Raw genomic sequence first — 27,106 nt, forward strand, 5'->3', positions numbered from 1 at the left:
CTGAAGAAGAATTGAACTCTGCCTTCTCTCCAAAGTGATCTCCAAGGGTTTGTCTCCTGTTACTGAAGTCTCAGGGCCATCAAGGACACAGTGCAGAGGGAAGCCATTACAGCACAGTCTCACCTGTACTTGGGAGCGAGATTGAACATCTCACTCCATGAAAGCCGGAGTGCCCTGCCTCTACACAAGCCGCCGCAGCGTCCCCAGGCAGACATTCCAACAGAACTTGCAGCCCACCGGCACACATTGCCTTGATGACCCAAGACTTGCCTGCCTTGCCGCCTTCCTGATGCAGAGCATTGCAGTGTAACGTCATGCCCTGCCTACATCGGTGAAGGAGCCACAGCTTGATTTGCTGAAATACCATCTTTTTCCCAGAGGAAGGTACTGTGATTCCAGATACCCTGAGGTCTCTGCAAGCTGGCCCACACAATATTGTGGGTGGCTGGGGGAGTTGATTAAAGCATTCTGGTTTCAAGGAACAGATTTGAGACTTCCTCTTTGAGATCTTAGGGAGTACTACGCTGGTGGTCCCAGTGTAGGAAGGTTCATTTGCCTTCTTTTCATTATTACTGTAAAGAACCTAAAAGAAGAAGATATATCTATAGCACGGTGATCTTATTTCAATAACTTGAAATGCATTTTTTAGGGTGTATCTTACTTACCTTGACCAGAATGGTGGTTCCTGCCTGGCCTGGGTGGATACCTCAGCCAACCAGGGAACTCATTTCTAACAAGACATAAAAAATATATGTCATAAGTAATAATATACAATATATTAAAATATCAAATAAAGTCTCTGCTCTATGACTTATTAGGCCTTACTTAGTGGAGATTTACATTTATTGATAGGGGAAGTGTGGGCTTTGCCATTGGTTAAAATGGCAAAGTTGAACTAGCAGTTTTCAAACTACTGTTCCAGGCTGCAGTGGCAGGCTGGAAGCCATTTTGTTCTTGTTCTTTGTCACACACAGGGTGGCACAGTTAGTGCTGCAGCCCTTGGTGGACCTCCTGTCTTACATGCCCTAGGTACCCTGGGTACCATATATTTGGGACTTATATGTAAGTCAGTCTATGACAATTGGAGATAGCTAATTTAACATGTACTTTTGTAAGGGCTTAGAACATTGGCACTGTGGCCTGGTTGGCACGGCTCAGTGCACTCTCAGAGTAGAAAAACTAGCAAAATCAAACCAAAATTGTGAGGATGACTATGCAAGAAGGGGCATTTCCTTACACCTGTCAATACTTCACGTTTGATGGGGTGCAGAGATTAGGGCTGATCCTTTTGGCAGGATAACTCAGCCTATTAGACCTAACAGCCTTAGGATGGTCTTCCCCAACTTTTTGCCTGTCTCCCTCCATTTTTCTGATCTCGTTTTTGCTGGATTTAGGACTCTGCACACTTTACCACTGCTGACCAGTGCTAAAGTGCTTGTAATCTCTCCCCTAAACCTGGTAACATTGGCTCCTACCCAATTGGCATATTTAATTTACCTGTTAGTCTATAGTAAAGTGCACTATATGTGCCCAGGGCCTGTAAATTAACTGCTACCAGTGGGCTTAAAAGCTGATTGTGCCACCCACATAAATAGCCCCTTAACCTTGACAAAGGCCTCCCATTATAAGGACCGTGTGTGCAGTTTTACTGTCACCTTGATTTGGTATTTACAACCCTTTAACAAGCCCTAAACACCCCTTTTATTTCATATAGGTCATCCATAATGTTGGAAAATGGGTTATTGGTAGGGCAGGTAGGTACCTACACCTAGCAACAAGCCACTAACCTCCACATAGGTACAGTTAGGTCTCAGTAAATTAATCCCAGCTCAACCCTTGGAAGCTTGGCAACGAGCGTCAAGGCTTAACTTAGGAGACAAAGTGTAAAGCATTCAAATATCACAAAACAGTAATTAAATAAAACACAGGAAACAGTTTAAAAATCCAAAACCAATTTATAAAAATAGTTTATATTTTTATCTTTAAAATGACACAAAAACGATTAAAATCAGTTCAGGGGAACCGGAGATATGAATTTTTAAAGAATTATTACTTTTCTAGCGCTTAGAAACAAAAAGCGCCAATCGGGTCATCTGGTTGCACCTCGACCGGGGCAAAGTCAAACTTTCAGGCCGACCGCGATGGAGCCCTGCTCGGCTGCAGGTCGCGGGAGGCCTCGGTTAAAAAGTTACCTTCTGACTTCGTCTTTATTTTGAAGTTTTTCTTCACCGGGACGAACCTGCCAGTTGAATCCGACCTCCTGGAGCCCTTGTCCGGATACGCGATGTGGGTTTCCTCGGTGGAGACTTTTACCTTCGGACTTAGTCGTTTTTTCGAGATGAAAATCCTTCGACCGGGGTAAACCTGGATCTTGATCCGATGTCCATGGAGCCCTTCTCGGATACGATGGCTGGGAGGTCCCGGTCAACTTTTTACGTTTGGACTTAGTCTCTTTTTTGGATGTTTTTCTTTACCGGGACGAACCACGAAGTCAGGCCGGGTCGCGGTTGAGGCAAGCCGGCTAGAATTTCCGCGGAGGGTCGGTCCCTCTCTGGAGCTTTTTTCCAAAAATTCTCAAATCTTTTCCAAACTTCTGGGGCTTCACCCAGATGTTCTTTTAAGGTTCTTTTGGGGTCCACAGCTCACCCCAAGGGTCCAGAAGTTCTGTGATGGTCCTTGGGGGGTGCGGACTTCAACTCCCAGAATGCACCTGGCGCAAACTCCTTTTTGGCCACTGGACAGTGGTCAGCTGGTCGCTTTCTTCAGGAGTTGGTGCAGGGGACTCTGGTTTAGCAATTTTTCACCTGTAGCAAACAGGGAGTCCCTCCTTGAACCAGTTGAAGCCAGGCAAAGTCCTTCTTGTGGTGAAGCCCAAGTGTGCAGCTGGTGCAGTCCTTCTGAGTGCAGGGTCCAGGTGCAGGCCAGGCGTCCAGCAGGGCAGTCCTTCTTCTTCTTTAGTTCCTTTCTTGTTGAATTCTGGAGGGGATCTGAGGTGTGGGTGCAGGTCTGCCAGTTTTATCCTTGCTCCTGGGTGAAAAGCAGGCGGGCCCTGGTTCTCCAATCAGGGACAGGGTCGTCCCCCTGTGATGACCACTTCCTGGGAAGTGTGGCAAAAATCCATCCCAGAAGGCAACAGTCTCTAAAAATCCAACATGGATGAATCTGATTTTTGGAGGTTACATCTGGCTGAGCCCACCCACTGGTGTGGCTAAAAATCATAAACACACCCCTCTCCTGCCCTCTCCTAATCTAATCAAGGGGGCACCTAATTGTCTGGGGTTGCAGGATGTGGGGGTGTTGCCGGGTGCTGCAAATGTCCTTCTCTGCCTTTGAAGACCAGTTTGGCAGCCCTCCCCCTTCCTGCCTCACCATCTGCTGAGGGGAGATTCTCTCCCCCAAGCACATTCCTTTGTGTGAAGCCTGGCCACTTCACACCTCATCAAGGCAGCCTGGCAGAAGCTGCTGCAGGCTGGCCAATCAGAGCACAGCAGCAAAAACAATGCAGAGCTGAAATTGGCAACTTTTTAGGTAAAGTCTAAACTTTTTACCTGAACTAGTTATATTAAATCCAACAACTGGAAGTTGTGGGATTTATTACAACAATCAATTTGATACCAAATTCTTGGTATGTAACATTTAAGGAGACTTTAAAATTTAAAATAAAGTCTGCCCATTCTAGCCTATGAAGGCCATTTACTTCAATGAGGGAAAAACGAATTTGGCTGTTTTTACCTCACCAGGGCTTATAAATCTATTTTTATAAAGTCCCTGCTTATAGTTACATGGCACCCAGCCCTAGGGGCACATAGGGCACACCTTAGGGGTGACTTATATGTAAAAATAAGGTAGTTTAAGACTTTGGAAGTACCTTTAATTCCAAAGTCGAATTTGCATATAACTTTAATTTAAAAGCAGCCAGCAAGGCAGGCTTGCTTTTAAAATGACACTGGGCACCTCAGCAGTGCACCTAGGTGTGCACCACCTATGCTGTGGTCCCTAAACCTACATGCCCTACCATATACTAGGGACTTATAGGTAGGTTAACTTAGCCAATTTTAATTAGCGTAATTTGCATATCCATTTTACACAGAGCACAGGCCCTGGGACTGGTTAGCAGTACCCAGGGCACCATCAAAGTCAGGAAAACACCAGCAAAAAGAGGAAAATGGGGGCAAAAAGTTATGGGGCCTCTGCAATCAGCCCTGTTTTCTCACACAACCCCCCCCCAGCCCACACGCCCAGGAGACTCAGCCCAACCCTGGGAGAGTCTTCCTGGCTTGTTAGGCGAGGAAGACAGTGAAGAAAACTGGCTGTCCCTTTGCAGGGCCTACTCTGCCTTATATCCTCCTGTCAGGGTCACTCCCTATGGGTAGTGAAGCCATCCCAACAGTAAAAGGACCCAACTCAAACTGAAACTTTCCTCTAGGGGGGTCTTCCTCCTTTCTCTCTGCCAACTTGGGTAGTGAGGTGCCCACCTCCCCTACTCCAAACTTTGCTAGGGCAATACCTAGCTTACCCAAAGAGGTCACCCAACACTTGAGCAACCCCACCATGACCAATAGGGTCAGGGGGCCTACTTTGCTATTGGCCCTGGGGTCTGCCTCCCAGGCCAAGTACAGTGCTGCCAGGAAGGCTAGCACCCAGCAGAGGCTACTGACAGCTGTCAGTACCCAGAACCACACCCTAAGCTCTCCACTGACAGGTGGCTGAGCTGCTTTAAGGGCAACTTTGGGGTCCTGGCACCCCTCTTGCTGTCTAGAGTGGGGGGCTACCACCTCCTGTGGCAGACACCCTCCTTCCACTCTCCCTTCTGTCAGTGCAGGGGCAACACCTTGCATCTGGACAGCTGCCTGACTACTCAGGACTTCCTTGGGGTCAGGGGAGGCCTCACCAGTGCCAACTCTGGGCTCCCCCCCTACTGGGGCAGAAGGCCTTTGGCTCCCTGGAACTCTCTTTAAGAGTGGCCTACCCTTCCTTTTCTTCTTTCCTTTTCTTGGGGACCCCTGTCTCCTAACTGTAGGGACTGACTCCCCAGGACTTTGGGTTGGGGGGGCGCCCTGGGCGACCACCCCATCTGTGACCAGACTCACCTCTGGGAGGTCATTGCCCAGGATACAATCTAGGGGAAGGTCAGCACTGACTACCACCCTAATCCAGTCAAGGATACCCTCCCTCTCTAGGGGCACTATGGCTACAGGTTTGGAGGTGACCTCCCCTGTGGCTATCCTGACTTTCTTTGTCTTTCCTGGGACATACATGTCTGGCGTCACTAACCGGTCACTCACTATAGTGTGACTGGCACAGGTGTCCCTCAGGCCAGTGGTAGGGATCCCATTCACTTGAATGTGGTGGAAGTGCCTACTCCCACCCTCAGGGATCACCAGCTTACCATCTGGTCCTGTCTCCCAGCACAATGCTAGGAGGACTTCATCATCTGAGGAATCCTCCTCTATGGCTACACTGGACAGCCCAGTGCTAACCACCTTCCTTGGACAGGCTGCATCTCCTCTGAAGTGACCTGTCTGCTGACAGTCAAAGCAAGCCCTACTGTCCAAGAGTTTTTTTAACCCTGGGTCTCCCTGTCTCTGCTTGTCAGAGTGGGAGTGGGATTTACTTTCCTCCTTCTTAGGGTTCTGGGGTACAGAGGGAGTCTCTGTGGTGGGCTTACCACCTCCCTCCTGAGGTTTTTGGGGACCTGTCCCCCCCTTCTTGGAGTCTCCCCCCTGGGACTTGACAACCACCCTGGTTCTCAACCACTCATCAGCTGCCTCCCCTAGCTCTCTAGGGTTGGTCTGCTTAGAGTCCACTAGATGCTGGCGTAACCTTTCTTGGGTACAATTGGTCAAGATGTGCTCTCTCATGATCAGATTGTATAACCCCTCATAAGTATCTACTTTGTTACCAATAATCCAGCCCTCTAGTGCCTTTAGTGAAATGTCCACAAAGTCAACCCAAGACTGGGTACTGACCTTCTGGGTGTCCCTGAACTTCATTCTATATTGCTCTGGGGTCAGACCAAACTTCTTGGCTAAGCACCTCTTCATACTAGGGTATGAATCTGCCTCCTCCCCCCTTAAGGTCAGAAGCCTATCCCTCCCTGAGTTGGGGACCAACTCCCACAAAAGGGAACCCCAGTATTGAGGCCTAACCCTTCTCATTTGGAGTGCCCTCTCAAAGGCCCCCAGCCACTTATCTATGTCATCCCCCTCTACATAAGCAGGAACCACCCCCTTGGGTAATCTGGGGCAAACTCCCCCACCGATGGACACCTCAGCTTCTTTATCGCTGCCTCCATCTCTTTTCCCTTTGTATGCCCACTTTTTCTTTTCTAGGGCCAGCTTCTCTGCTTCCAAAGCTATGTGTGCTAGCTGGGCCTCCAGCTCTCTTTCTCTGATGGATGGGTTCTCTCCTCCTGAAAGGACCCCCTTCCCACCACTAGCTTTGGGTCTGCCCCTAGTGACTGTATTTACTGAGGACCGTTCTTCCTCATCCTCACTTAGGCTCAGATGCCTTCCCTCCCCTGAGTGGTTAGAGCTTGCATCCTCCCTTCTTTCTCCCTCCTCTGGAGCTTCTTCTGACTCTACCTCTTGGGCCTCAGCCCATGCTGTCAGGGATGTGATCAGGATTTGCTTCCTGAGATCAGTGGTTGCAGGCAACCCTCTTTCAATACACAACCCCCTAAGCTGGACTACTGTCAGTGTGGGTAGGCTAGCCAGATCAAGCTCCATGGTTCCCTAGTTTTGTGTCAACAAAAACTTTTTGCAAAAATTGGAAACAAGAATTTAGAAAAATTAAAAAAATTCAATAATTGAAATTAATCCAAATTAAAAATTAAATTTTTTTTTTGCACTAGGACAATTTAAAGGATTTTTAATTTGTTTTACCTAAAACTGTAACGTGATATTGAACACAAGTACAGGATCCCGTCGCTGCTTCCAATTATGTTGGAAAATGGGTTATTGGTAGGGCAGGTAGGTACCTACACCTAGCAACAAGCCACTAACCTCCACATAGGTACAGTTAGGTCTCAGTAAATTAATCCCAGCTCAACCCTTGGTAGCTTGGCAACGAGCGTCAAGGCTTAACTTAGGAGACAAAGTGTAAAGCATTCAAATATCACAAAACAGTAATTAAATAAAACACAGGAAACAGTTTAAAAATCCAAAACCAATTTATAAAAATAGTTTATATTTTTATCTTTAAAATGACACAAAAACGATTAAAATCGGTTCAGGGGAACCGGAGATATGAATTTTTAAAGAATTATTACTTTTCTAGCGCTTAGAAACAAAAAGCGCCAATCGGGTCATCTGGTTGCACCTCGACCGGGGCAAAGTCAAACTTTCAGGCCGACCGCGATGGAGCCCTGCTCGGCTGCAGGTCGCGGGAGGCCTCGGTTAAAAAGTTACCTTCTGACTTAGTCTTTATTTTGAAGTTTTTCTTCACCGGGACGAACCTGCCAGTTGAATCCGACCTCCTGGAGCCCTTGTCCGGATACGCGATGTGGGTTTCCTCGGTGGAGACTTTTACCTTCGGACTTAGTCGTTTTTTCGAGATGAAAATCCTTCGACCGGGGTAAACCTGGATCTTGATCCGACGTCCATGGAGCCCTTCTCGGATACGATGGCTTGGAGGTCCCGGTCAACTTTTTACGTTCGGACTTAGTCTCTTTTTTGGATGTTTTTCTTTACCGGGACGAACCACAAAGTCAGGCCGGGTCGCGGTTGAGGCAAGCCGGCTAGAATTTCCGCGGCGGGTCGGTCCCTCTCTGGAGCTTTTTTCCAAAAATTCTCAAATCTTTTCCAAACTTCTGGGGCTTCACCCAGATGTTCTTTTAAGGTTCTTTTGGGGTCCACAGCTCACCCCAAGGGTCCAGAAGTTCTGTGATGGTCCTTGGGGGGTGCGGACTTCAACTCCCAGAATGCACCTGGCGCAAACTCCTTTTTGGCCACTGGACAGTGGTCAGCTGGTCGCTTTCTTCAGGAGTTGGTGCAGGGGACTCTGGTTTAGCAATTTTTCACCTGTAGCAAACAGGGAGTCCCTCCTTGAACCAGTTGAAGCCAGGCAAAGTCCTTCTTGTGGTGAAGCCCAAGTGTGCAGCTGGTGCAGTCCTTCTGAGTGCAGGGTCCAGGTGCAGGCCAGGGGTCCAGCAGGGCAGTCCTTCTTCTTCTTTAGTTCCTTTCTTGTTGAATTCTGGAGGGGATCTGAGGTGTGGGTGCAGGTCTGCCAGTTTTATCCTTGCTCCTGGGTGAAAAGCAGGGGGGCCCTGGTTCTCCAATCAGGGACAGGGTCGTCCCCCTGTGATGACCACTTCCTGGGAAGTGTGGCAAAAATCCATCCCAGAAGGCAACAGTCTCTAAAAATCCAACATGGATGAATCTGATTTTTGGAGGTTACATCTGGCTGAGCCCACCCACTGGTGTGGCTAAAAATCATAAACACACCCCTCTCCTGCCCTCTCCTAATCTAATCAAGGGGGCACCTAATTGTCTGGGGTTGCAGGATGTGGGGGTGTTGCTGGGGGCTGCAAATGTCCTTCTCTGCCTTTGAAGACCAGTTTGGCAGCCCTCCCCCTTCCTGCCTCACCATCTGCTGAGGGGAGATTCTCTCCCCCAAGCACATTCCTTTGTGTGAAGCCTGGCCACTTCACACCTCATCAAGGCAGCCTGGCAGAAGCTGCTGCAGGCTGGCCAATCAGAGCACAGCAGCAAAAACAATGCAGAGCTGAAATTGGCAACTTTTTAGGTAAAGTCTAAACTTTTTACCTGAACAAGTTATATTAAATCCAACAACTGGAAGTTGTGGGATTTATTACAACAATTAATTTGATACCAAATTCTTGGTATGTAACATTTAAGGAGACTTTAAAATTTAAAATAAAGTCTGCCCATTCTAGCCTATGAAGGCCATTTACTTCTATGAGGGAAAAACGAATTTGGCTGTTTTTACCTCACCAGGGCTTATAAATCTATTTTTATAAAGTCCCTGCTTATAGTTACATGGCACCCAGCCCTAGGGGCACATAGGGCACACCTTAGGGGTGACTTATATGTAAAAATAAGGTAGTTTAAGACTTTGGAAGTACCTTTAATTCCAAAGTCGAATTTGCATATAACTTTAATTTAAAAGCAGCCAGCAAGGCAGGCTTGCTTTTAAAATGACACTGGGCACCTCAGCAGTGCAGCTAGGTGTGCACCACCTATGCTGTGGTCCCTAAACCTACATGCCCTACCATATACTAGGGACTTATAGGTAGGTTAACTTAGCCAATTATAATTAGCCTAATTTGCATATCCATTTTACACAGAGCACAGGCCCTGGGACTGGTTAGCAGTACCCAGGGCACCATCAAAGTCAGGAAAACACCAGCAAAAAGAGGAAAATGGGGGCAAAAAGTTATGGGGCCTCTGCAATCAGCCCTGTTTTCTCACACATAAGGTAGGCCCTTTGCGACCCACAGGGCAGGGTGCAATGTATCTAAAAGGCAAAACAATTACTTGTAAGTTTTACATGTCCTGGTAATGAAAGCTCCCAAAGTCGTTTTTCACTATTGTGAAGCCTGCTTTTATCATAGGCTAGCATTGGAATTCCCTTATATACTGTTAAGTGGTAATTTCTGATATGAAAGGAGTGGCATTGTCCTGTTTGGTATGCTTGGAATGGCAGTTAGAAATTTTCCATGCTATTAAAGTTGGATTTAACATTACTTTTTTAAAAATGTCTCTGTTAGAAAGTAGACATTTCTCTGTTCTTATTGCTCTCTCTGCCGCACAGCTAGTCCCCAGTCCACGTCTGGTCTGTGCTGGGTGACAGCTCCCCTTGTGCGTTCCATGTAGACATCCCTAAACACAGGACACTTAGCTGCATCTGCATTCATCTGCATACTTATGGGTCATTCTGGGCAGAAAAGGTGGAGGGACTCTCTCTTACACTTTAATGGCAAGTCGCCTGACCCTACACAAAGGACAGAGAACCCCCCCCACAGATCTACTGGCAAACAGTACTGGATTGAAAGGGGAACTGGTGTACTTCAAAATCACTGTTTGAAGTCTCCCTCACTTCAAAGGCACATTTGGGTATAAGTAATGGGGCTCTGATCCCCTCAAATCAGACACTTCTGGACCTAAGACTTGACTCTGTCAGGACGTCAGTGCTACCCAAAGGACTCAGCTGGACTGCTTTTCTGGAAGGACTACTTTTCGGCTTGTGGCCCTGCTGCCTGCTGCTACCTAACTCTGCTGGAAGGACTCAGCCTTCCCTCCATAAGTGACCTATAAGTGCTTGTTAGCTTGCCTCCTGTTTCCAAGTCTCAGGGACATCAAAGACTTGAACCATCTGCATCGGGACTTACAAGATGTGTGACTGCCCTGCCTTGGAAGTGGGCCTAAAGTGCTCTACCTTCTGTGGTGGTCATCGGAACTGCTGCAAAGGAATGCAAAGCCTCACAAAGCCTTACCATGCAACTGCCAGCCTCACCAGACTCAACGCCAGCCCATCGGAACCAACACACAGTGATGCGGAGCCCAGCAAAGCCCCGCCATGCAGCTTCCAGCCCATTGGAACTGACTCACACTGATGTCAAGCCCTGCAAGGCCTCGCTGCACAGCTCCCAAGGATTGACACGGAGCTATATCAATCCCCACAAAGCCAAGCCACAGCTTCTCAGAACTGATGTTAGACGTCACAAAGCCTCACAAAGCATTGCAGCACAGATCATGCACAAGGATTTAAGGTACTGTGTTCAGTGGGTCCAAGTGGATCCCTTTAGCTGGCCCACATTCCATTGCAGTCTGATTCAATTTGTGACTTTGTCCTGGTCCAGCGCGACCAGATAATCACTGTAAGTGCTTTGCATTTCTATACGCTATTTTAACCTAAATCTTCAAAATTGCATAACAGAGGATCTAGGTATTGGATCATCTTTTACTTATTTTATTTATGAAATCATAATCTATTTTTCTAATCTGGTGTGCAGACTTTTTGTAGTGTTTTCACTGTGTTACCTTCTAAATTAGGCCTGCCTCTTCTGTACCAAACTACCAGAGGGTGAGCACAGGATAATTTAGGTTGTCTTGTGGCTTAACCTGACTAGGACTGTGGTCCCTACTTGGACAGGGTGCATACCTCTGCCAACTATAGATCCAGTTTCTAACACAGCCTATTATAGGAAAGAACATCTGTGAAGGCTCAGGAGCTTTAGAACGTTGAAAGTGACCAGAGTGAGGCCTGGCCATTCCAAGATTGAGAAGGATTTGAGACCTAGGATATATCACAGTTCTCCTGACTGCAAGCCCATTAGCTCATTACCTGGGAAGCAGGCCCCAAAGCTGGTTTGATGTGTAGGGGGACTGCTCATTACCAAGAACACAACCACAGAAAAATCCCTGGATGGCCACAAGCTGCTAAGCCACGTGCCACCAAGTGGTTGATGAAGGGTTCTAAAATGCTGGTTTTCCATGTGAATGATGCACTGTGGGATAGGTTGTGGTAACACAGATATGATGCACTGTAAATAAAGGAAAATTTACCTTTGGGAGCCTTTGACTTATTGGTTAGGGAGTCCATGAGTCACTCGCTCTCAGTGTCTAGTGAATTTTACAAAGGTGGCAATTCATCCTTAGTGACTCAAACCACATTTGGATCTGTACAAGAACAGAAGAGGACTGAACCTGTTGTGTGAACCCTATTTGGAGGTTTAAAGGGCTGCACCTGCTCTCACATGGACATCGAACTGAGACAGATGGCTGATTGCACGTGTTTATACAGGTACATCAAAAACTGCAAGAGGCCTTTTCCTGGAGCGACCAGTTGAACAAAATTATTTTTACCCTGATTGGACAATGATACTGGCCTCTTCTGAAGTGGAACCTGTACTCAAAGTGCTGTCCCTAAGGTCCCAGAATCCTTAGAAATGATTAAGAGGAGCTACTTCATACACTGGAAAAGTTGGGAGTTAAAAGATTCTTGACCTCCAGTGACCTGAGTGGACAACAAAATCAGGTTGTCCAGCTGGGAGCTTTTGCTAACCAAGAGAATATTTCAACTGTCCCAAACTTTAGTGCAACCTGCCCAGCTATAGCTTATAGGCTTGTCCCTCTGGAGGTTTACGAGCTCCTACAAAGATGCTAAGGGTTTTATTTAGAGTGTGGCAGCCAGCACACTCTGTCACAAATATGGTGAATGTCCCATCCACCATATCACAAGTTTCCTGTTGTCTATGACACCTGTAATACAGCAGATGGGATATCCTCTCCATTTTGACAGAGTATCCTACCTGAAAAATTCTATACGTTGCCTTAAGTCCCAAGGAAAAATTCTTGGGTAGGAAAGGGCACAAAAAATATACAGCTTACGAGAAGACTTCACTGGGAACAAAGTTTGAACTTTCTTGCTCTGAGCTTTTCCCATCAAAACCAACAGTTTTGGCAAGACTTCATTTAAAAGGTATTTGACTTTGTAAGGACTTCATCAGATACAAACTTCAACCTTGCCCTCTTTGAGCAGGCCCCTTTATGAGTTATCTTCAGTTATTGTGCAGCCAGCCTCTGCCTGTATCTCGGTCCCAATCTGCCTTACCCATAGATGCTATGCTGATTCTTTTTACACTAAAAGATTTAAAAAAACATATCTCTCGTTCTTTTATGTCTTTTTAATTATTTTTCTTCTGATTATTATTCTATTATTGTGTTTTGACATCTACAACTAGTTTGATTCTGCTAAATATTTTACACATTTTTCTTAACGTGAGTATGTCTGTTCTGTGACATTTTACCAGGGTTTGAGCACAAATTTATTTACTGAACTTATGTTTTGGACATGACAGGCTTTTTGGAATTATTGTTTGGATAGGTCTCACATCCCAACTATAACCCATTTTCTTACATTATAAGTAATGAAGAATAGTGTTATAAAGTCAAATGCGTGTATACCATTGGATATATCACTTAGTTGGATTTTGAAATTATTGCCATTTTAAATGACATCCAAAAGTACTTAAAGCAGAGATCTAGCCAAATACATTCCCACTAAAAGGAGTGCCAGGGATCCTTGAAGAGGTACAGCCCGACACCTGTGGTGGCAAGACTCTTTAAACAATGAGAAAGATTAAGGATTCACAAGATCAGCCAATTAAGTTTCTTCTACATGCCAAGAGATGTGTTCCTTGTAGCTTAGAGCTGTGACTCAAAGTGCTGTCCATATATCACAGTAAGTGCCAGACACTCAGACTGGTGGACTCAGTATGAGTTTTTAATCTCTGACCAATAAGTTAATAGGAACTAAGTGCAATTGAGATAACAAGTAAAGTCAGAACACTATACCCCGTTCATTTTCCACTATGGACGCCTGCTGTTCAAAGCAGCTGAAAGCGTTTGGTTAGAAAACAGTAGAGAATGAGCAATACCCAGGGAAATGTGATACATGAAAATTAAATCCAGTTCCACATATCTTCCCCATTCCAAAGTAGACCCAAGGTTACAACTTGGAATGGACTGTTTTTACGACCCCTGAGTTACCATTTCATTATCTCTGGGGGTGCTGGGATTTGCGCCTGAGTTGTGTAAAAACAGTCAGAAAACATCTAACTGTATCATGTTATTGCACCAAGAAAAGCCAGAAGACTGTTACATCGGTAGAGAGGTTTCATGTGTTTTTCTTTGTTTCTGATAGCACACATTTCTTGCAGAATTTCCATCTTCACGAATTCTCTTCAATGCAGCCTAATAAAACAAACTAAAAAAAACAATCTAATGATGTGCAAGCATCTATCGACTTTTTAACAGATTCTGCATGGAAGTCTGTGCTAGGGGTATTATTCAATCTGAGACTCAGAGGTAAACCTCTGAAAGGATCAGAAGTTTCAAACACTGCTTAGGTTTGTTGAGCTCCCAGCTTCATGATATCTGTCAGTCAGGAAGTATCTTATTATTATGAAAATTACTTTCAGCAAAGTGGTTAATAGGTAAATTTTTCTCTTCCTCCTCATTATTAGTGGTCCTGTCAGATAACAAAAAATTACCAAAGACAATTTCTGACTTAATATAAAGGCCTCTTAGATAAGTAATATAAACTGGCTACTTTACTCATGATTTAATTATTCCCATGTTCACTCCTTTTTCTGCCCTAAAAACTGGTAAATAATTTTTACTTTTTTTTCTCAAATCTGGACCTCCAGAACCTCTCTATTTAGGACCCTGATTGCTTATTGCATTCACCATTTCTTCTGACTATGAACAACTGATTTGAGGATTATGCTAGAGATTTAATATCATTTTTTAGAAATGGTAAATATTTTAACTGAAATACATACCAATGCACACTGAAAGAAAAAGGTGAAGTAGAACATTAAGAAGAATCAAAAGGTTAACTGGCCAGGATATTAAGTAAAACTCTGTGGAGGACAGCTAAAGTCTATAGCGACTTTCAGAAGAACTGGGGGCTTTCAGAAGTTCATGTCATTAGAGCACGCTAGAAAGCTGAGATGGGAACTTTTGGCAAGTTGCAAAAATTACACTCAGGCCCTCATTTTGAGATTGGCGGGTGGCCGAGGCCGCCCGCCAAACTCTTTAGGATGGAAAACCGCCACTCCAGTTTTCAGCCCGCTGGCCCTATTATGAGCTTCCTGCTGGGCCAGAAGGCGAAAACAACGTTTCCACCCACTGGCCACCATCAAGCCAGCGGCAGTGTTGCCTGCGTCGGGGGAGACAGCACCCATCGCCCTTTTCACTGCCTGTAATTCAGGCAGTGAAAAGCACAACATGGCTCTCCATGGGTGCCCCTGCACTGCCCATGCCAAGTGCATGGGCAGTGCAGGGGCCCCCATGGGGCCCCCGTCACCCCATCTCTGCCAGCCTTTGTATGCCGGTGGAACCACCATACAAAAGCCGGTGGGAGGGGATTCGTAATCCCCAGGGCAGTGCTGCTTGCAGTGCTGCCCTGGCAGATTAAGACCACCAGCAACACCAGGGTGTCGACCGGAGGCAACCTTGCGGTGCCGGCTGTCATAATGTGGAGGCCAGACAGCTGCTTTAGGGGCAGTCTGACTGCCACCGCAAGTCTGGCGGTTCCCGGACTGCCAGACTCATAATAAGGGACTCAGGGCCTGATTCTAACTTTGGAGGACGGTGTTAAACCGTCCCAAAAGTGGCGGATATACCACCTACCGTATTACGAGTCCATTATATCCTATGGAACTCGTAATACGGTAGGTGGTATATCCGCCACTTTTGGGACGGTTTAACACCGTCCTCCAAAGTTAGAATCAGGCCCTCAGTGTTTTTGAAGCAAACAGGACTCAAGAAGGCACATACATTATACGCTGGCCAAGTGGATTTCCTTGAGACTAAAGAGCTTTGGCTACCTAGGGTAGCAGACTTTAAGAACATGAGAAGTGCTTGGCAGAAGAACATGCCCTCGGGTAGGGAACTAATGATAAATGTTTGCCTAATCATCAGAATCCCTTCTCCATTTTGAATCTTCTGATGATGAAGAAATGGCATAGGCACAATGCATTATGGGGCCATAGAGAAGTTCCCTTATAATTTTGGTGGGGGCTATAACAAGCGTTAACAGCGGTGTCAGATTTATGATATCTCCTGGAACATCTCAAAGACACCTTCATGCAGGGACTACAGCTCCTGAATACAGCAGAAATCTCAGGGTGAACTCCAAAGACAATGAGGAATTATTGAGACAATCAGATGTGGACTTAGCGATTCCCCTCATAATTCCCCAGTGCTCAGATAACCCTCATGGTTCTACCTGTAGTCCTCAGTAATTATGCATACCCAGAGTTGTATTATAGAAAGTACCTCTTGGGCACAACAAGCATGTGCGCTCACTTTGTGCACCACCAGGGGCACTTTGGCATTACAGAAGGGGCCACAGATGCTCGCATGGCCCCTTCTGAAATGCAGACAGTGCTGGTGCACAAGTAGCAAGGCGCTATCTGAAGAGGGTTTTACCTCATTTGCATGGTGGTGTGGTCCTCTGCAAATGAGGGAATCCCTTTACTTCTGCACCCACATCATTTTATGGGTGTGGGCACAAAGGCAAAGAGGCTGTTAGGGGCGCACTGACAAGTGTGCCACAAAAAAGTGGTACACTGTCAGTGTGACCCTAATGGTAGCCCTCTAAAGGGTGTTAAGGGGGTCCTTTGGACCTCTTAGACAACCCCTTGCACACGGGTGAAGTCACTCACTTCACCTGCCTGCAAAGGGATCTCTCTCCTTTGTTAAAAGTGCAGGTCATCGCCTGCACAGTGAAACATGGAGCGGCTGCTTCAAAGCCTCTCTGCATTTAATTTGAACACCCTGCCCCAAGGTAGGACAAGTTTGTGGCTGCCCTGAGGGCAGTTCATTCAACATAATATGGTGCACTTTCACTGTTTGCACAATATGCATCTGTTTGAAGGTGAGCCATTTCACAATCAGAGAACGTGTGCCGTATATGCAATAGGGTCCCGGGAGTTAAACGTAAACCCCACTATTGGAAGTGTGTTAACACCACCAAATATGGGACAAACAGAATGGGCCCTAAATCAACACTCAGTCCGATACATAGACAGTATCCGAAGTGAAATGGAGATTAGTGACACATATGCTCATTCTCTCCCCTTTTCCTCGTTGAAACTTGGAACAGAGGAACTGATTTCAGTTACATGATCTATGAAAGAGATAAGAAAAACAATGTGCTCCATACTTACGGGTTGCTGCCTTAGCAGATGATTCCTGGGTGAGTTTCACTGGGGACTCAGCTGTTTCACTTTCTGTTATGTATTCAAAGTTCATAATGAACATCATTGCTACTCCCTCTTGATTTTTTACAGGGATTATATGGGTGTTGCAAATGAAAGTGGAACCTAAAGAAAAAGAAGTAAAAAAAAAGACATCAGTGAAATATAAATACATATTTATTGATAAACTCACCTCAGATATATTATATTTAGTTTGCATCATGATGTAGCAGTTGCCTTTTCTTATCATAGCCAAGAATGTATGGTACGATAAACATAAATAAGTAGATATAAATGCACTGAAGGTGTGGGATTCTGCACCTTTCCCAGGTGTTTTTGCTGGACTATTTGGACAACCATTTGTGGCTGACCAGTGCAAAAATTATATATTTTGTGCCTACATGTCAATGTGAAATTTAGTTCAATGTAGTTCAAAAATTTCCATATATGAATAATACATTTCTTCGCAATAGCGACAAACTTCTTGCCATCTGTGAAATTTATGGAATTTCCAAGTAAGACGCCAAAAATGTCTCCCAGTGTGCATGTGCACAAGGGACACCTTAGTTAGAAATTTGATTGTTTGCTTGCCCATTTTACAAGCATCAGCTTTAACTAAGTAACAAATTATAGGTTTTTTTCTGATGTGATACAGAGGTAATTAGAAACTAAAGTGGGGCTAGGGCAAAACTTTTGCAGTGCCCACTTGGTTCAGCAATTCCACTTTGTAATGAGAGCAAAATGTTTGCGGGGATACCCCCCACATAGTATTTGGCACCAGCTAGTAATGTGGCCATGTAGAAGCACAGGTTCGGTCTGTTTATTTTAATACATTTGTGTGGTAAATGGTTCTTACTGTGGAGTGCGAGGCAGCTCACATCTCACTAGAACATACTGATATAGAGGTTCCATGGGGAATGTTGTGATTCAGATGTGACTGGGCACAGAGCTGGAAAGAATGGCTGAGATGAATTCACTGATATATTTATCTTTATAAATATCCTGAGATTGCATTCTATGTCTGCCACTCATCTGTAGGGAGAGAAACTTCATTGCACGATACTGGTGATGAAGAAGAACATTATAGGAGAGGAAGAAAGAGGAGGAGAACACAAGGACTAATATAAGCTTTGAAAAGATGCTCTGCATGAGATCATCTCAACATCTATGAGATCGGATGAAGACTCATTTTCTACACTCATGTCGTAAGTGGGTAAGAAATCTTTACTGGTGCCCTCAATACATTTTTAAGTGTAGCTGCACTTCGCAACTTATAAGTTTAGTGACTTCACTATGGAGAGTGAGGCAGCTCACATTCCACTAAAACATATTGATGTAGAGTTTCTGTGGGGAATGTTATATTTCAGATTTAACTTTTTCACTGATGTAGATCTCTTAATGAATATCCTGAGATAATATCCTGTGTCTGCAACTCATCCACATGAAGAATGACTTCATTTTACAGCAGTTTTGTAACAGGAAACATAGGCTGCTGAACTAGAATCTGCTGCTCACCACTTGCGACTGAGGACATAATTTCTAGTGAGTCCAGTAGTCGCTGGAACATAGTTGTGAAGAAATGATAGTGTAAGAAATTTAGATTACTATTCGGGGTTGGTGATGATGTAGCAGAAATGTTATTGCTATCTTTGAAGTCACAGTAATCATCTATAAGTGACAATCTTTTATTTTTTTATTCAAGAAACAATAGATTTGTTGTAAAGTGCTGCATTGAAAGCTATAATAATGTGCATTCACTGTAGGGTAACAAACTAAAATGTGGTGGTATAGCTTAAAAACTTCATGTATAACAAATGTTTTAAATATTACATGAAAAAACTGCAGATTGCAGTTCTGCATTATAGGTAAAGCAAGGTACTAACAGAGTTATTTTCTTTTAAGATTGTTGTAACATGAACATTAACAAAGATTATTTATGTTGAATCCATAATTTTGAGAAATTATATGTGCCTTGCTTTATAAATTAGGTTGCCATATTAATTCACTTTATTTAGCCTAAGTGAGGCCTGCGAGCCCCTGTTTCCTGACTGTGTAGAAAAAGGTTTTGTCATTTCTGCTAAAGGTCATTCTTTTCAGATTTTGATCCCATGAAATTCTAGTTTGGTAATAGATGCCCTATTGTTCTACACATAGTTATCCTGAGAAACTAACCTTGAGCCCAGTACAGGAGCTGTTGAAGTAAATTGTCGACCTTTATTTTAACCCACATGGATGAGCTAAGATGAATCCCTTTCCCATGTCGGTAATGGGAATCTTCCCCTAAGTTGCAGTTCCGTGTCACATGATGAACTTTCATTGGACAGTTAAACCTTCCGAGTCATATGGAGTGATGGATGTGCAAATCATTTTACACTATGGGCTTTAATATACAGTTCCCCACTTGGACCCATGGCAGTCTCTTTCCAGACCCCAATGTAGCAGTCTTCTCACCTCCCAATTTGCGAGCCTCATTCCTTGGACTCAGAGAGATACAGACCTCTCTAACCTTTCCCTTTACTCCAATGTTTTGCTGAGACTTAAGGATTTTTCCTCTGACCTTTGACCTCTTGGTCAAGCTTCTGAAATGCTGACGCCATCACCTTTTTACCTACTTTTTGCCAACTTTGGTTAGTCACCTTTTGCCCCAGATGTTGTTTTTCCAAATTCTCTTTGTTCTTTTTCTCTTATTTTTTGCCTACATGTGTTTTAGCCCAGCACATGTTAGCTTTTGACTTGCTAATTCTGTATGGTTTTCCCTTACTCTAGTTAGCTAAGCTTAGATGACTTTTAAATTGCCTTAATGCTTAAAAGAACTGAACAGCTCTTGTTTTCTACCCATCAGATTATCTTGTTGCTGTTTTGTATTTTCAGGTTTTTTGGATGTTAGTTCATTTGAATTTATTTCATTGCGTTGGTCAACCAATGGGGATTCTGTATCTTTATACCTTTGTTCTGAGAGTTATCTACATGGTTTTGAGTCTGGCCTTGTAATAAAATCCCTTAGCTCTATTTCAGACTGGAGTTTCTTTTGTGTGGCAACATGGGTCATATTGTAAATTTAAATTGTGATGTTTTGAAGTTTTGATTGCACTATTTCTTCACCCCTTCATGCTGGGTGAAAATATTTATTGACCTTCTTTAAAGTATAACCTTAGGGGAAAATTGGTTGGCTGATAGAGAATGCTATCAGTGACTACCCAACTCAAAAGATAATCACAATCCTTCTCTGGATAATCCCTCAAGGTCACTAAATTAACCAGAGCTCAGCTTGCTGGTTGCCATGGGACTGAGCTGACAGGCTTAATTTAGGGCAATTTATGCAGTACCAAACAATAATAAAGTCAAAATGCAAAATAATAAAAATCACAAAACAAACTAGCAAAATACAGTAAATTCTAATAAACAAAATGTTGCCGAATTAAAAAAAATCCAATAAGGGAGATCAGAGATAATAATTTGTAATGTTTTAAGTAGAACAGAACAATAAACACAATGCACCAATGAGAGTCACTAGTTGTGATAGACCAGGACCTCAGAGGAATTTGGCACTGACCGTAAAAGAGCAAGTTTCGTATTCAACAACCAGGTGCATCCTCGTCAATGCTTTTACCTTTCAACTTAGTCCTTTAGGTTTCAATCCACCATATGCAAACACTTCCAAAGGCCTGGGGCCCACATGGGAGGCACTTAGGGGCATATTTATACTCTGTTTGTTTGCACCAAATTAGTGTCATTTTTTTTAACTCTAATTCGGTGCAAAACTAACTCCATATTTATACTTTGGTGCTAGCCCCCTCTAGTGCCAAATTTATGGAGTTAAAGTCATTTTTTGAAAGTGGAGACCTACCTTGCCTTAATGAGATGCAAGGTAGGCGTTTCTGTGCAAAAAATGACTGTATGGCCTTAACGCCATATTTATACTCCCATGCAAAAATGGTGCGAGGGAGGAGGGGTCAAAAAATGATGCAAATCTGGTCAGAATCATTTATTTTGACTCAAACCTGCCTAATGTCATTTTTTTTAAGCAAGCCTACCCTTTGCACCTGCTTGCACCATTCCATAAATATGGTGCCCAGCTGGTGCACAGAAATGGTGCAAGCCGGTGCAAAACTTTTTGGGGCAAAACTGCGTTAGTGCAGTTTTGCACCAAAAAGTATAAATAAGGCCCTTAGAGACTCACAGGGTGTCAGGCAAAAGCCAACTGCAGGGCCCAGCCCAGATCCTCTGGTCAGCTGGGTACTTCTACGAAAAGGCATCTTGTAACTTGTTGTATCCTTGTAACTTTAACAGTACGTCAGGCTTATGACACTTGAAGTTGATTTCTTTGTCCTGAGTACAAGTGGGAACTAACCCAATCCTTCAGGGCTCCTCTCAGGTCACAGACAAAAGGTCTACTTCTCTTTTGATCTTCTCTTTTGATCTTCTCTTTTGATCTTCTGCACTACTAAGAAGCGTTCTGACTGGGAGTCTGGAAAAGCTGCATTAATGCCTGGCATAAATAGCAGCTAATCAGCAGGAATGACTCCTGGACATACCTTAACCAATAGGATAAAAGTTCCAGGGGCCAAACCTAGCAAAACTTTAGCATTTTTAAGATGGCAAAATTCTTTGGCCACACTAAACTAGGGCTCTTTGGACTGAGGATGTGTGTGGGTAGCATACTATGGTAATACAAGTGTCCTCTCACATCTAAGACTAAAATCCAGCTAGAGGCAACCGCTGCACCCACATCAAACTCAGAGCAGAAGTCTGGTAGGACAAAGCAGAGTCCTTCAGTAACCATACAGTGGACCCCCAAGAATTGTCTTGGCATCCTGTTTTCTCCCCTTTCAAGTGTGTCCCAAGTGTTATCTGCGAACCCAGCTGGCACGCCAAGCAGGATTTAACACTCAAGCAGGATTTGACAATGCAGTGTCAAAAAGGATACCTACATCCCTACCATGCATACTCTCAGAGTCATCCCTAAATGCTCAGGCCAGCCTATTGTGTGGTCCTGGGAAGCATTTCACACCTATTCATAGCTATGCAAGGCTAATTACTGTTTGGGAGAATCTGGAGACCAAATGCAAATTAGCCACCAGGAACTTCAGGAAGGGAAAAGATAACTTTGTAAAAGTCACTTTTCCTTAATATTTTTAAAAATCCTAAATCATCACTGAATTTGATTTGTAAGCTGTTAAAGTAATTCTTAATTTTTTTTCTTCCCGATCCCTTTCACAAGATCCAGTAATAGTATTTTAATCTGTACTCTGATTTTCTACATAGGACAGCTTGGCCTATCACAGGAAAAATAGGTTTTGGGTGCTAGTCACAATAAGGACATACTATCACTAAAGCTCTACATGCCATGCAACATTCATCATGGACTACAAGGCCTTCATAACGGTGATTTCAATATTTAAAAAGGAGGCTTTTACCAGTCAAAAGGTTTTTTTGACAGGTTGAATTGCAGTTTTTTTACTTCTACATTAAGGCTACAATGGTAGGGCTGAAACCATGTGTGCACTGATACTATAGTGGATGGCACAATTGGTGCTGCAGTCCACTAGTGATATTTAGCTTCCAGGCCCTGGGTACACATGCTATCATATACTAGGGACCTATAGGCAAGTTAAACATGCCAATGAGGAGTATAAAAATGTTGCCATATTTAAAGGGGAGCACACACACTTTCTGCTAGTTAGCAAGGTTAACATGCACAGTTCCAAAGCCAGCACAATTACAAGGTTCAGCAAAAGATGAAAATTCAGAAATGACCACACAGAAGAGGCTGATGTCCTCCAGATATTGAGTTACTCAATATCTTGCATTCCTGAAAACATTAACAGGCTGTTGTTTTTTAAATCAAGCCACCAAATTGAAGTACCAAATATTCATTTATTGCTCAGAGCACAATATAAAAGGAGATGTCAATTGCCAGCAGATGTAAGAACTTCTTTTATACCTTTACCATAGATGGTTAAAGAAGAAGGTGTGCCTTAAATCACCTCTTAGTTCACTAAAGTAGAAACAATAACGCCACCAGGATCCTTTAGCGGGTCTCTGACAAATGCTTCACCTTTGAAAATAGTACACATCCACCCTCAATTCCAAAACAAGAAAAGGCAAAACTTAACTAACACATACCTGCGTTCAAACTCACAGTTTGTCAATACAGCTTTCTGTGTATTTGAAAAACCTAAATTATTTTGAATTTTAAATAAACCTGAATACCAAAGCCTCACTTTTGTGCCAATTCCAGCTCACCAACTAATAATGAATGCTAAGGGATACAGTTGACAGTACGTGGGTTCTCAGACTAGAACTGACATGAAGAAGCTTCTAGTAAATTTATGTTCTATTTTTGGGACTGGTCTGTTGAATTCAGTTGGTATTTTTAGCCAATCAAGCATTTTTTTGACCGTTGGACTCTGGACCTAATGTGGAAAAGCATATATGCTATGCCTACTTTTATGTCCAAAAATGCCTATTGTTGGAAATGGGGTCTCTGGTTGGCAGTCAGTTTGCACTCTGTCCAAGCATGGACCCTTACTCTAGTCAGGGCAATAGAGATACACACTTAGATAACCCCTGCTCACTGGTAGCTTGGCACAAGCGGTCAGGCTTATCTCAAAGGCAATGTGTAAAGTATTTGTACCAACACACACAGTAATACAGTGAATTAACAACAAAATGGACACCAGGCTGCACTTCCACAATGTGGATTTGTACCTTCCATATAATTCTGAACTGAGGAATCAACAGACGTGACATTACATTCACAATAGTATGCCTGGAAAGCTATGGCTGGAGCAGTTTCCAGTTATACTACCGGGAGTGTGTGGGAATTCTCAAAGCTTTTCATGGGAGTATCCATAGAATAAATGTGCAAATTTTTTTGTGAAGTTGGCTAGTGTAGCCCAGCTAATCAGACCATCACCCATCCCTGTGCAGCCTCTTAATCCATACACAGAAAACCAAAGATCAAGCTGCTAAACAGAAACATTGTATTAGTGATATGAAAAAAGATTAACAAAACTGAACAATCTACACTCTACTGGGAAAGCCATACTATGACCAGCATCACGGATCAAGTGGGGCTGAGGCATCTTAAAAGAAAGATAACCATACAGTTTCAACCTTGATACAACCAAAACCTCAGCATAGAAAGGGAGACTCCAAAGGCCTGGTTTAGATCTGGGTGGAGGGAGAACTCTATCACAAATGTAAGTGATATCCCTTCCGCTGTATTACGATCCCCATAGGATATAATGGGATCATAATACGGCGGACACAGTGTCCGTCACATTTGTGATGACGTACTCCCCTAGAGTTATCTTTGGCTTTTGACATGGTCAGCTATGCTACACCTGAAAAAGATGCTGGAGGATAGGGTATGTCAGGCAGATGCTCAAATGCTTTTCCTCATATCTAAATAAATCAATCACAACGAATTAAACTGGAAGAACCCTGATCAAAACCATCCTTAGTTACGCTGGTAGTACTCCGAGGTTCCATCCTTTTGGCTACACTCTTTAACCTATACATTGAAACACTGATTGCAATTCTTCCACACTACAAGCATGCAATTCACATGTGTGCAGATTACATACAAATCCCTAGCGAACATTATCCAACTCAAAAATACTCTGACCATGGTAGAAACCTGGCATATGCAGAACTATCTCAAGCTGAAAGCCCCGAGGACAGAATTCCCCCTACCCTTCCCTCACCCACAACTACACACCAAATACATGACTGGTTGAACCATTTAAATGACTAAAATGCAAGTGGATTTACTGACTCCACTAAAACCTCAGAAACCATACTAGACAAAAATCTATACATGGAATCCCACATCAGCGCAACCACATGAAATGCTCAGTTCCAACCGAGTCTACGAATGAATGTAAAACTGTTCACCCCACCACCAGACTTCAAAATGTAATCCAAGAACTGGTCATAACCATAAGAGACTACATTATTGCCACCTCAATTTAAATGCTTAAAAATCACCTTGCCTTCCTCAATGTGACACTCAAGGCACTAGTAAGACAGGTAACTGGTAAGACTGGTAACTGGAACTAGAAACTTTGTCCATATTACTCCCTCCCTAGCAACACTCATGTGGCATCCCATTGAATCCAGAAGTTCGCTCAAAATTGCATGTCTGACATATAAAGCAATACACTTCAGGACATCAAGTATGCTTTTACACCACCTCAAGAAGTAGCCACTCACAAAGCAGTGCGAGTTTCCTCCTAGCCAAACCTATGACATAAAAGAAATGTAGGACCTGTGCTCGAAGCTTCTCAGGAACGGCTCCCAGAATCAGATTTTTTTTTTGCACTGAAAACGCACACCATTCCATCACCAGCAATTTTCAAGCAGGAGGTGAAAATAATGCTGATGATGAAGATCTTCCCACACGAGCACACTATCTGTGGCCAGACACCACGGGAGTCCCAATAACAGCAGAACACTCAACGAGAGAACATGCAAGCAGGCCCCCTTATGGACTTAGCCCCTACAAAATGATCGACTAGCATCACACATGAGAATGCACAAATGCTGCTGAGTGTTAGAAATTGAGTTTCTGGTTGGCTAGGGTATGCACCTAAGCCATGCAGAACCCACCCACTCTAGTCAGGGCAAGGGAGTTACACGTCCAAGATAACCCCTGCCCACCCCCTTGGTAGCTTGGCACAAGCAGTCAGGTCTAACACAGAGGCAATGTGTAAAGCGTTTGCACAACACACCTGGGCCTTGACCGGTCCTTCCTCGAGAGTGGGAGGGGGCAACAGGGCCCCAAACTATAGTGAGGGCCTGGTGTGGTAGAGGGAGCCTTTAAGGAAGCTTCCGTCCCCTCGCCCAGCTTGGAATTTTCACAGTGAGCCGGTCCAGCACACTGCAGCGTGCAGGCACACAAAGCAGGTGCCTGCTTGTGCCCCGGGAGCACTCCTGAGAGCGAGCTCACCCCGGGGGCACGATAGAAGCGTGCTCGCTCCTATTCCTTTGCTTTGAGGTGCCCTGGGGGCACCGAGGACAGCGAGGCTCCGGCACAATGAGACACACCAAAAGCCGGGTTGCTGCGGTGATTTAGGAGCCCGGGTCACTTTGGTGAGGTCGTTCAGAAGAACACGTAGGAGTGCACCAGGGCCCCACAGACAGCGCACTTCAAAGCGCTAAGCCCGGGCTGCGGCAGTGAATTCAGGCCCTCACTACAACAAAAAGGATTTTCCAGCACCAGGGGCTCGTCCACACAGTGCTGTCCTCGCGCCTTGGAGGAAAAAGGAGCGCTTCTCCCAGTGCTTGAGTAGTAAAGGGGAACAGGGGCCACAGCACCCAGCCCCTGGGGACAATAAAGGGAGGTACAGGCGGCAGGGCCCAGCAACAGGCCAGCACAAGGAAAATGCAGTCAGTGGCAAGTCCTCCTGGTGACCCAGCAGGTCACAGGTCAGCACAACAGCAGCAGTCCATGGCGGTCCCTGGTGAGTCCATTCAGCAGCGTCCTGTGTCCAGTTTCCAAGAATGTCTCATGAATGTCCAAATTGTGGGGAAAATTCCCCTGTATTTATACTAAGTTTGCAGTGTCTCTTACAATGAGGAGGAGAGGGGATTCCAACCAGTTACAACTGGTTCTGGGAGTGCCCCTTCTCTCCTCCAGCACAGGCTCCAAACATCAGTGGGGGGTGAATGACCCTATTGTGTGATGCCAGGGCACAGCCTTTACAAATGCAGGTGTGCCTGCCTCTCCCTTCTCTCAGCCCAGGAAGACCATAAAATATGTACACGCACCTCTGTGACACCTCCACCCTCCCTGTGTACAGGCTGTCTGAAAAGTATGCACAAAGCCCCAACTGTCACTCTGCCCAGATGTGGATTGGAGTTAAGCTGCAAAAACACCAGAGTCATAAGCACAGAGAAATGTGCACTTTATAGAAGTGGTATTTCTGTAATAGTAATAAAAAATACACCTACACCAGTAAGCAGCATTCCGTATCACTATTACAACCATACCAAACATGTCTACACTACCCCTCATAAATCAGATAATACCTCTTAAACATAAGGCAGGGCATTTCTAATGCAATCTATGAGAAGGCAGCACTCACAGCAGTGAGACACCAAGTTAGGCTGTTTGTCACTACCAGGACAGACCACGCAACCTGGCACATGTCCAGCCTTCTACATACATGGCACCCTGCCCATTGGGCTAACTAGGGCGTACCTTAGGGGTGACTTACATGTAGTATAAGGGGAGTCCTGGGCCTGGCAAGTAAATTTAGATGCCAGGTCCTTGTGGAAGAAAACTGCTCACACAGGCCCTGCGCTAGCAGGCCTAAGATAGGTGTGAAAGGCTACTTCAGTGAGTGGCGCAAGCAGCGCTGCAGG

General features: G+C 44.5%; 1 protein-coding gene across 5 annotated transcripts in view; it reads right to left on the reverse strand.

The window, feature by feature from the left end:
• Positions 1-27,106, reverse strand: part of KCNH7 (potassium voltage-gated channel subfamily H member 7) — a 1,745,544-nt gene that overhangs the window by 903,943 nt on the left and 814,495 nt on the right. For all 5 annotated transcript variants that reach the window (XR_011201481.1, XM_069224264.1, XM_069224261.1 and 2 more), the window contains exon 3: positions 16,703-16,858. Coding sequence is in view for 4 of the 5 variants with exons in the window: in XM_069224264.1 (XP_069080365.1) it covers positions 16,703-16,858 (156 nt within the window). In the remaining variant the exon portion in view is untranslated. The remainder of the gene's footprint in view (positions 1-16,702; positions 16,859-27,106) is intronic.

This window comes from Pleurodeles waltl, chromosome 3_1 (genome assembly GCF_031143425.1).
Source record: "Pleurodeles waltl isolate 20211129_DDA chromosome 3_1, aPleWal1.hap1.20221129, whole genome shotgun sequence".
Taxonomy (NCBI): Eukaryota; Metazoa; Chordata; class Amphibia; order Caudata; family Salamandridae; genus Pleurodeles; species Pleurodeles waltl.